This window comes from Argopecten irradians, chromosome 3 (assembly GCF_041381155.1).
Source record: "Argopecten irradians isolate NY chromosome 3, Ai_NY, whole genome shotgun sequence".
NCBI lineage: Eukaryota > Metazoa > Mollusca > Bivalvia > Pectinida > Pectinidae > Argopecten > Argopecten irradians.
In genome coordinates this window covers 39,313,329-39,323,815 of record NC_091136.1, presented here as the reverse complement: position 1 = coordinate 39,323,815, position 10,487 = coordinate 39,313,329, and the positions used below count along the sequence as shown (strand labels likewise).

Genomic DNA, 10,487 nt, shown 5'->3' with positions numbered 1-10,487 from the left:
AGCCCCTAGGGGTCGGACCAGGCTCATTTATATAAAATATGATTGTCCTTCCCTAATGATGCTTCAAACCAAATATGGATGAAATCCATCAAAGGATGAAGGAGGAGTAGGCTTTTGTATAAATAGTCTTACGCACGACGCACGGCGGACGGCGCACGGCGGACGGCGCACGGCGCACGGCGGACGGCGCACGACGACGGACGAAACACGATGACAATAGGTCATCCTGACCTTCGGTCAGATGACCTAAAAAGTTTACGCACGGCGCACGGCGGACGGCGCACGGCGCACGGCGCACGACGACGGACGGTGCATGATGACAATAGGTCATCCTGACCCTTCGGGTCAGATGACCTAAAAAGACACAACTTCATTAAATTTTGAAACAAACTACGTTTAACTAGATAAGAGTGACATCTACATTTGACATGAATTGTACTTCTCTTAGTTATTTACTTTACAGTATCCAATTCTTTGCGCCTTCTAAAAGGTGTTGATCACCTTTAAAACATTTTACATAAACATGCTGTTTGACAAAGTATAATGAAGTTAATTATTGATGTGCTAACTATTGTTTTAACAAAATAGGATGTAAGGTTTGGAAATATCAACGATTTCAACGATTTTATTTTACACCCAGACACATTATAATGTGTAACATGAGGGATAAAACAAATACAAGTGTATAGGCATGACAGGATAGACAAGTATATGTATATAACATTATTATATAGCAATTACTCTCAACATTTGTACATACAACACGTATGAAACACAAAGTATTAATATTTCATTCATGGTTCAATAAGAAAAAAATACCCTAAATGATAAATGTGGAATATTTTGATTTTATAGTAGCATCATTATTATGATAATAGTAGAGGATTAAGGGGGTTTTTTAAGAAAAAGGGAGCCCATTTAGGACACTCTTATTACAAACTAATAGCAAACCTTTCATCTTATTATAATTTAGGTTAATTCAGAAGTAGTTTGGAATATACTTTCTTTGCAAATTTTGGAAAATAGCATTATTACAAACGAACAAATAACAAAACTCATTTCCAACATGTTCCAAGCACATATTACAAAGTCTTTCTTCTTTAGGAATATTTCGCCATCAGCCTGTTTCAATGGGAAACTTTAAGTTACAGGTACGTATTTTGGTTATTTGTAATCTTTTATTTTCGTACAATATTGTCAAATACTTCTCAAATTTAAATTCAGTTTTAAAAATTAAATAGTATTGTCCTCTAGATGAGTTCTGTGCATCAGAAAACCAGTTTTGGATGAACTGGTCTTGGAGCCTTTGTTTTAAATAGTGTTTGAAAAACATCTTAGGAATGATAATTTTATTATCAAATATATATGAAAAACCGGTTTCATCAAACATACTCTTAATTTTGCTAATCCACTTGAAGGAATAAGTCCCATTTTCTTGCAGACAAAGAGCTAATTTCATTAAAATACTACTTAATTTTTCATCATTACTTAACAATTTATTCCAGAAAACGAGCCATTCGAAGTATATTTAACTCAAATGCAAAATAGACATCCTCGAGTCATTAGGCATACAAAAAGTGCAACCAATATGCTTTAACCAAAGACTCTCCCTTTTTGTTTAAGCTATCATGGGCCAGTCCGATTGGTTTCCCCATCACCCTATCATGTTTCATTCCAAGTAACCAAAGCCGTCCTTCAACAACTTGTTTCAGACTTTATTTGTTTGAATCACATGGACTTCTGTTTCTCATCACTACAAGATTCAACGAAATTATGACAGATGGTTGCTAGGCCATATAAACAGGTAATTAAATATAATCTAATTGCACCAAAGATAGTGGTGCTGTAAATAGCTTTTCGTCGATTTTAATAATGTGATAGCTGTGCTAATGTAGTATCTCCTTAGAAATTATATATTAAAGATGCTCCACCGCTGACAAATGATTTTTCAGGGGCACACGATTTAGTATTTTTTATCAGTTACAAAAGTTACTTACATGTACTATACACCATTACCACCATTGAAAAGTTTGAGCTTCTACATTTACTTCAAGATAAAAATATTAAAAATAATTAATTGCACCGAAAGCGAAAATAAATTATTTCTTGTTGTTTTTTGTGTTAATTAGACATATGTATATACACGATTATACACTAATTATTGTTCAAATGACGAGTATTGTTTATGCTCTGTCTGCAATGAAGCATCTTTAAGTAAAGTATTAATAATTCAAAGAATACAACAACATTAAATGTCAGTGATTGCACATTTTATTCCTCATTGAATTTCAAATTTTTAAAAGATTACATTCTTCATTGTTCTGAGAACAATGAGTAAATCTGAAATCAATAATTGGACACCATAAACTTACAATGAGAAGGCATCCTTCAAATTAATCACAGTGTACAGCTGACCAATGATCATCACACCACTGGACAGAGTCTCTCCCACTGGACATTGACCAGCAAGTCTCCTGTTGGCACAATGAAACGTCCGTACAAGACTTGACACGGAGGTCCAGTGTGTACTGCTATCGACTACACTTCTTGCATACATGTCTGTGACTCTATATGCACAAATCTCAATAAATATATCTTATTCAATGTATCGGCTTTAGTCGTGCATCTATCATCGTGCATCTATGAATGCACATCATTTTAATAAATGTCTTAAAATCCAATAAATTGGCTTCCCTCTTTCTGAGTTTTTTTCCAGACATCATCTTCATTTGAAACTTTTAAGATTTACCTCCAGTGAAAGTAGTCCGGTTTGTATTAATCATGCAACACTTCCATCACATTTGTGAAGGTGAGGAGAAATTCATTATATCCTTCCCTTGTTTGGTACTTTAGTGTTTGATGAATTCATTGTTAGAGACGTTTGAAGAGCTATAATTCTTCTAGAGCTAAACTCCAGGTAAATTCCTCTAGAGTTAAACTCCGGGTAAATTCCTCTAGAGCTATCACTGATCATCAAAACTTCAGGTAAATTCTTCTAGAGCTAAACTCCAGGTAAATTCCTCTAGAGTTAAACTCCGGGTAAATTCCTCTAGAGTTAAACTCCAGGCAAATTCCTCTAGAGCTATCACTGATCATTAAAACTCCAGGTAAGTTCGTCCAGATTAATTACTGTCTTTAAAAGTCACAATCTTCTCATTTCAAATCTCCCTGGGGTTTTGTGGTCAGTGTCTCCTGATCCAAGAATTCTGTTGTTTCCTCTGTAGACAAACAACACTAGGTGTCGTTTATGCCATGAACACCACGAAGAATATAAAGAAAACAATGATCACACCGAAGATTTTAATCATTAACCACCGATTAGAAGTCACTGACTGGAAATACTTCAGAATTTCACTGTGTGCTCCCTCCACGTTCATTTGCGTTTCCTCAACATTAGAATCAATTCTATAAATAAAAGATATCTGGTTATTACACTGAAATATATATATATATAATACATCAAGTTGTTTTGGTTTTTTTTTAACTTTTTCTAATCTATTTTTTTAAAACTGAAACACTTTATTACAGTACTACTCTCAAGAAATTTCATCACATCATTTGATCACATATAAAATCTGTATGTAGTGACTGGAATGCCCACAATAGAAAAGACGTGACAATCTTTACCTTCGAACTGTTTCTTCTTGCTCTTTTACCATGTGTGCAAATTGTTGAAATATAGATCCCAATTCCACAATTGTAGACTCAATATTTTGCATCGTCTCTGCTCGACTTTGTATATATGAATCCTTAAAAAACAAACATTTATCAATGTGATAACAGTCATCAACAGTTACTGCTCCAATAGGTTAGAGACATTACTGTTTTAAAGATATTGGTATAGTATGAGGTAAGACTTATTCCTATAAACATTTTATCCATTCTCATTGAAAGCAAAAAATTCACTTGATAATATATTTCAGATAAAATGGAAATAGGAAACTCAAACAGTTGTACAATCATTAAACATTTTCTTCCATGATATTCTGAATCTAAAATGTATACAAATACATATGACTCCATTATATATTCTGAGTTTGTCTTTGGGACAAACAATATATCAAACATGCAAAATATTATATCAAATCAGTGCTAAAAAGAACTTAATAAAAGCCATCACCCTTACCTGCTCTTCAATGATTTGCATTTGTTGTTGATATTTCGACTTTTCCACTGACTGCCCGTCCATATTTAGAATGAAATCGCTGCCCTGTGCTGACCCATTCATGTGATTGGCTTCATCTTGTAACAGGACTGACTGACCTTCAAACAAATCAAGGTATTACAAGGACACATGGCAAATCAGTTAAAAAGACAACACCAAAAGAATAACTCTCATTGATAATTTTTGTTTGGACAGATATTAGCTTATTCATCTTTAAACCACAAGAAATATATATTTTGCTTCAGAATGTTAAAAAAAATCACTTTAAGGGCTTAAAGTCCCAATATCCATATCGGTCTGATTTTTCTTTGCGATTTAGAAGAATTTTGAAAAAAAATCCTGTTGTAAATCATGCAGAGACAGGACTAAATTGAAGTAAAGATGAGCGATAATGATTCGGAAACTTTTGATAAAAAAAATCAAATAAATATTAAACATTGCTAGGTGGGTCCCATTTAGTCAAACAAGTCGAAATTCTGTTACCGAGAACATCATGTGACACTGTAACTATGTAACGTCTGTCCAAACTCTTTGGAGAACGAGTCATGAACTTTCCGACTTCCGTTCAGCAATAATCATAACGACCAGTTTAAAATGAAGGCATGTTTACAAGTATTGACTTTCAACAACTGCTGTACCAAAGTTATTAAGAAATCATTGTAAATATTCTTTGATATAACTTAATTTCAACTACATCTACAAATGCTAAGAATACAGGGGTCGAATCTAACTTGACTTTTTGTTGATAGTTCCGTATAGTGTGACTTTAAACAAATAAAAATTGCAATCATATGTATGAAAAATAATTGAAGAAACCAAATTTATTTCTGCTGAAAACAATACTCTATATCATTTCCTAACATATAAAACAAGTTTTGAGAATATGGGAATCATTCTCTAGTTTCACTCACTTCGGTCTCCAAACCCTGTTGATGCTACAGGTGTGGCTCCTACAGGCTGTGAAAATTGTTCTCGTCTGGACTTCTGATGTTTCAGATTCTTTAAAGTACAAAAAGTTAAAATTACAACTAAAACAAGCAAATTATAAATATAAAAAAATTCCTGATTCCTCAAATTTTTATCCCAAAATCAGATTTCATTTTTTTTAGAGTTTTGCTTTATATCATGATAACTTTACAACATATGAGCTGTGCAAATAAAGTAATATCCAGAAATACAATCATTGCCAAACTTACCTCTGTTCGTACATCTAGTACTTGTTTGAAGTCTGTAGACATTGAAGCCAATTTTGACTGAAAATAAGAAAAGAAAAGATTAACATTTTGTGCACATTTCAATCAAACATCCCAAAAGAATACAAAGTGGAATTATGTATAGATGAAAATATTTCTAATGAAGTATAGAGCAAAATACCATCCATTTTCTTCAAAACCCTGAAATTCTCTCATATCAGTATTGGCCAAATTTTTTTCTTGATCTTTAACATCGTAAGAAGGGAAGTAAGTCTTTTTGTAACTTCAAGTTAACTATAAAGAAAAGGGATACAACTCAATACATTCAGGAGGCATTAGATATATGTTAAAATCATCTCTGCAAATGTTGACAATTTACCTGTAGCGATACCACAACTGTATTGGAATGACTTTGTAAGTGGCGACCATTTTGTGAGCTCTGTGATCGGGCCAGACTCATCAAATTGGCGATCTGTTTGTTTAGACTGGTGATGTCCTGTTTTATAATATAGGTCAGCTCCTGTATCTCAATTGGTTTGTCATCAAATAGTGATTTCCTCTTAGCCACTAAAATACAAACAGGAAAATATAATAACTCAGTGAATCATAAATGATACTGTGAAGAAAACAACATAAATGTACAGCCATAAACAGATAATAGCAAACGTTACTTTAAATTTTTAATTATGTCACTTACGCTACAGCCTGATATAAAATGGTCACCAAAAGTTTTTTCTACAAAACTAACATAAGATCATAACCTTTGGTCTATTCCTCCAGTATTTTGTCTCATTTTAATCATCAAGATGGCAACAAATTTCTAGTAGATCAGGCCAGAGATGAAAATAAAACTGTGATACTTACGAATTGTGAGTTTTTCCAGTTTTGAAAATGTGTTGGATAAATCTCTACCCACACCTCTGTAAACAAAATATAATAATCCATTATCTAAAATTCAAGTATCTAAAAATGAAAAATAATTTAAAGCAAAATACTGGCATGATTTTCTTGCCAGTATAAATGGAATAAAGTTAACATTCAAAATCAGTACAAAAGGTGGTGACAGTCAAGAGGAATAGTGAAGATATGAAAGTTTCACTATATTAAATTCACTTCCTCAAATATTATCAAAGTTTTTTTGTTTTCTTTTTAACATTAATATGCACTTACTTAGCTTTTTGTGTGAATTCACTTCTCTGTCTGAGAGCATGGTTTTGCCTCTGATGATGAACTCCATTTCCCTGCAAATGGTAAAATAAAAGAAAGTATTCTTATTAAGGATACAGTATTAACTCAATCACCCCTGAAGTCACATATAGGCTCTTCTAAATCAAAGATGTATACCAGTCCATTATGAATTTTCAGGAATGTGGAAGTACAACTATACTACTACAAGATACTTTAGTATATCTGATACATGTATTACTATATTGTCAATAAATCATTATACAGGCAAGCATGACATTTTCAGGTAACCATGATCATCAAAAATTGCAGTGAGATAAACGCAAAATTGAATATGAATATAAAGACTCTTGATCTTAATTGTAATATGTCAAAATCTTATGATCATAATCAAGTCAAGATACGAGTGACTCATGCCTTTCATTACTGTATATATTAAGTTCTATACTTCAAGTATTATATCTTCTTTGTACCTGTCTTGATTGCAATAGTTTGACAGCGGACATAAATTCTGATGATCGGTCTCGACACGACATTTCTGCGTCTAAAGGTACTGCTGGGGCCGATGATGGGCTCCCGCTTACAAAAGTGGTCCCACTATGATGGTTGTTGTAGTTTTGTTCCTGATGATTTTCAGACCCAGAGTTGACTCTCCTGCGTCTAGCGATCATTTGGAATTCAGCACGTCACATCACAAAGAAATGAACCTCAACTGAAATGAGAATATGAAAGTGATACAAACTCTTGTTTTACCTTAATCTATTTGTGCCAGAGTGGGTCAGTGCAGGATTAAATTGAATTCAGACTACTATATAGCATATGTACTCAGTTAATTAAATTGACTGTATGCAACTTTCCAAGTTCAAATGAGTTCACAAGTTTATGATCATTTGCTAAACTTGGTAGAGCTAATGTTGGTCAAAAATTGTACAAAAAAGTTCAATTTCTGCCATTTTCTGGTTGTTTTCCTTTTTTTACTGAATGTGTAGGGCTGATACTTCTTTAAGTTTGTGTTTATAGATTAAGAAAACCACAGGTAAACCAAGAGGAGTATCAGACATGGAGCATGTAGCCTTGTACAGGTATAAGTGTTAGATCAATTAATGTTTGAGGAATTGATCTGGGTACAACATCACTGGTGACTAGCTTATAGATTGCTCAATCAGTTAGTGTTTGGGGGACCCTGCTTGAACCCCTGTCTGTTTACTGCATTTTCTTCTCCCTTGTTTTAACCCTTGGGATAGACTATGCTTAGAAGAGCTAGGATGCAAACTTGTGAATAGTTATGTGTTTGGGTATCCTCAATACTACAGGGCTTCCAATCATGTACGATCTTTACACCCCTGAACTATCTCATAGTGAAATTGAAGGCAGCTCAGCGGAAAACATTTGACCAATCACTGGCTAGCAAAGATTTCCTTTAAAGACTAGAGAGAGTGACGCCTGACATCAAAGCCACACAGTCAACCACAGTGTACCGTTATACGGCTTTTTTGACGTATATAAAATAACTAAATTACCTGTTCTATTCTGTTGCCTCCAGTTTTACTATGAGATAGTCCTGGGGTTAGGGATGTCACTGGTTCATGTTTTCTCAGCTCAGTTCCGTTTAAATTTTTTTTTGATCAGTTTTCGGTTTTTTCGGTTCAGTTCAGACAAATCTTACTTGAACACTATTTAAGTCTACTTTCTATCAAAAACAAGATTTGTTTGATATTTAAATATGGTGTATCACTTCAACAAATGTTTTTTTCTATATCAAAATTTTACTTCTAATTAAAAACATATAATTAATTGCGTCCTGAAAAATAATCCACGGCACTATATCCTGTATAGATTGAAGTTCTAAAAGTGCATGCAGCAAAGAAATAAATTAATTATTTTATATCATTTTGTGTCTTAATTAGACATATAACACGATTAAATACCAATTTTTGTTCAAATATTGAGTATCATTTATGATCTGTCAGCAGTGGAACATCTTGAAAAAAACATAATTGATCATTTACTTATCTTTTTAACTCTTTCAGTACTATTGACACATTAATCAGTCACAGAGATATATGCCCTCGTATCCTTTATAATACATTATTTTGTCACTAAAACTTTTCTCGTATCATTCATGACGCATTATTATGTGATTATTGACATGTGAAAATTAAGTTTTACCGCAAATCAATACATCTGTATTATCTCAGAAAAAGTGTTTAAAAAGTATCATGCACTGGAATTATAATAAAGATAAACATTATTACTTACCAGGTGCATGTTCAATCATAAAATGGTTTAATTCACGGAATATTGGCCAACGCAAACGGGATTGTTTACAATCGGCAACACAATGGCAGCTTGATTTAGCTGCCGATATTCTGCATGATTGTTATCGAAAAAAAATATGATAAAAAAGATCATCAATTATGAAATATCAAACAATAAGTGAAATATATCATTTAGATATTATGTATATGCAAAAAAATGTCCGCAGACAGCAAAAAACGATCTTCTAAATGACTGAACTTGCACATGTGTTACACATATATGTCGGTCAACAGGTGTATTTCTCGGGATTCTGACAAACAACTTCGTCATATTTTAAATGAAATAATCTGCAATACACTTTATACACGTAAATTACAGGTATTATAGGACAGTTATTTTTTTATTGAACCGAACCGAAACTAAGAATTATCGTACCAAACCGAACGGTTGAATTTTTCAGTTAACAGTATTTTCGGTTAACCATGACACTCCTTCCAGGGGTGTAGAGATCTTAAGTGATCAGAACACCTGGAATATCAATGATGGTGTTTTGGATGAAGACTTAGAGAAAGGGAGAAGTACTTGTAGCAGAATTTGATGACTGCACATGTAGCTACAATGTACAAGGACAGATGTGATAATTAGTGACCAGGAAGCTCAATTGGTAGAAGTTAGAGGCCCAATTATGGTTCAAGTCCAGGTGCTCTGGCTACTGAAATGTATATTCATTCAGGTAATGGAAAAACTTATTTGGTTTAGTTGGTCTAGATGTTGCAGTTGGTCATCACCTTTTATACATTGTATACAACTAATTAAAGACTGTCCTTGACAGACTCCTGAACAGATCGCTCACACTGAACAGTATAGTATTGTAATAATTATTACATTTTTTATAAGTTCAATAACTTAACTAGATATCTATATAACTACATGCAATAATACTACAGTAAAGAAACACTAAACTTTAAAGCATACAAAACATTTTTTTCATTCGTAATAAATGATCGGTTTAGTGGAAGTATATTCATCATATACAAAATTAAACATAACTACAAATGAGGAAGCGCCATGCGATATCTATGCAGGTCTATCATTTCCTCAAAATTACCTGAATCTGACTAAGCCTTTTAGATACGGGTTTCATTGGAAGAGTTGTTCCAATACATATCATAAATTTCTAACTTGTGTACGTCTAAATCAGCCACAATTTTCCATTATGATTAATTCACTTAATTATATAAAAATGGAAAATAGTCAAATGGCCATAATTGACGTCAGTTTTACGGTACATGAATGTTGTATCATGTCTGATAAATGGTCTATCAAGTCACGATTTGCACTTATTTTGATCTGACAGCCGGTGGAGTCGACACGCCTAGGTCGGGCTTATTTATTACATTATAATGATTCGATATATTTACCTTTCCTCTTTAAGTGTCCTTATTTCTAGTTATATAATAACATCAATTTATCGAGAGAAAAGTTGACTTCTAACTCCTCATCTGTCAAATAAAATCGCTAAACAACACCGCAATACACAAGCACCTCCACGAAGCAAACAACGTAACTTCCTTTTTAATGCGCTTGCGCAAAATATCATTCGGGTCTCCTTTATCATTTCCATATCTATCTAATATATATTCCGAATGCTCCGAACAGACGTAGGGAATTATGGGTATTTCCTA

The 10,487-nt window shown here is 33.3% G+C and overlaps 1 protein-coding gene across 2 annotated transcripts; it reads right to left on the bottom strand.

Moving 5' to 3' along the window:
• Positions 1-2,253: 2,253 nt before the first annotated feature.
• On the bottom strand, positions 2,254-10,383 carry LOC138318539 (syntaxin-5-like). 2 transcript variants are annotated; one of them, XM_069260989.1, is made up of 11 exons: positions 10,224-10,381; positions 8,803-8,912; positions 7,017-7,255; positions 6,529-6,599; positions 6,223-6,278; positions 5,738-5,925; positions 5,362-5,418; positions 5,077-5,164; positions 4,127-4,263; positions 3,628-3,749; positions 2,254-3,405 (listed from the first exon to the last, which is right to left on the bottom strand). In XM_069260989.1, the coding sequence occupies exons 3-11, from the start codon at positions 7,212-7,214 to the stop codon at positions 3,246-3,248; spliced, it is 1,077 nt and encodes a 358-aa protein (XP_069117090.1). In that variant the 5' UTR covers positions 7,215-7,255; positions 8,803-8,912; positions 10,224-10,381; the 3' UTR covers positions 2,254-3,245. The 2 variants fall into 2 exon arrangements, with proteins under 2 accessions (XP_069117090.1, XP_069117089.1); XM_069260988.1 differs by lacking the exon at positions 8,803-8,912 and having other exon boundaries at positions 10,224-10,383.
• Between the last annotated feature and the right edge of the window lie 104 nt (positions 10,384-10,487).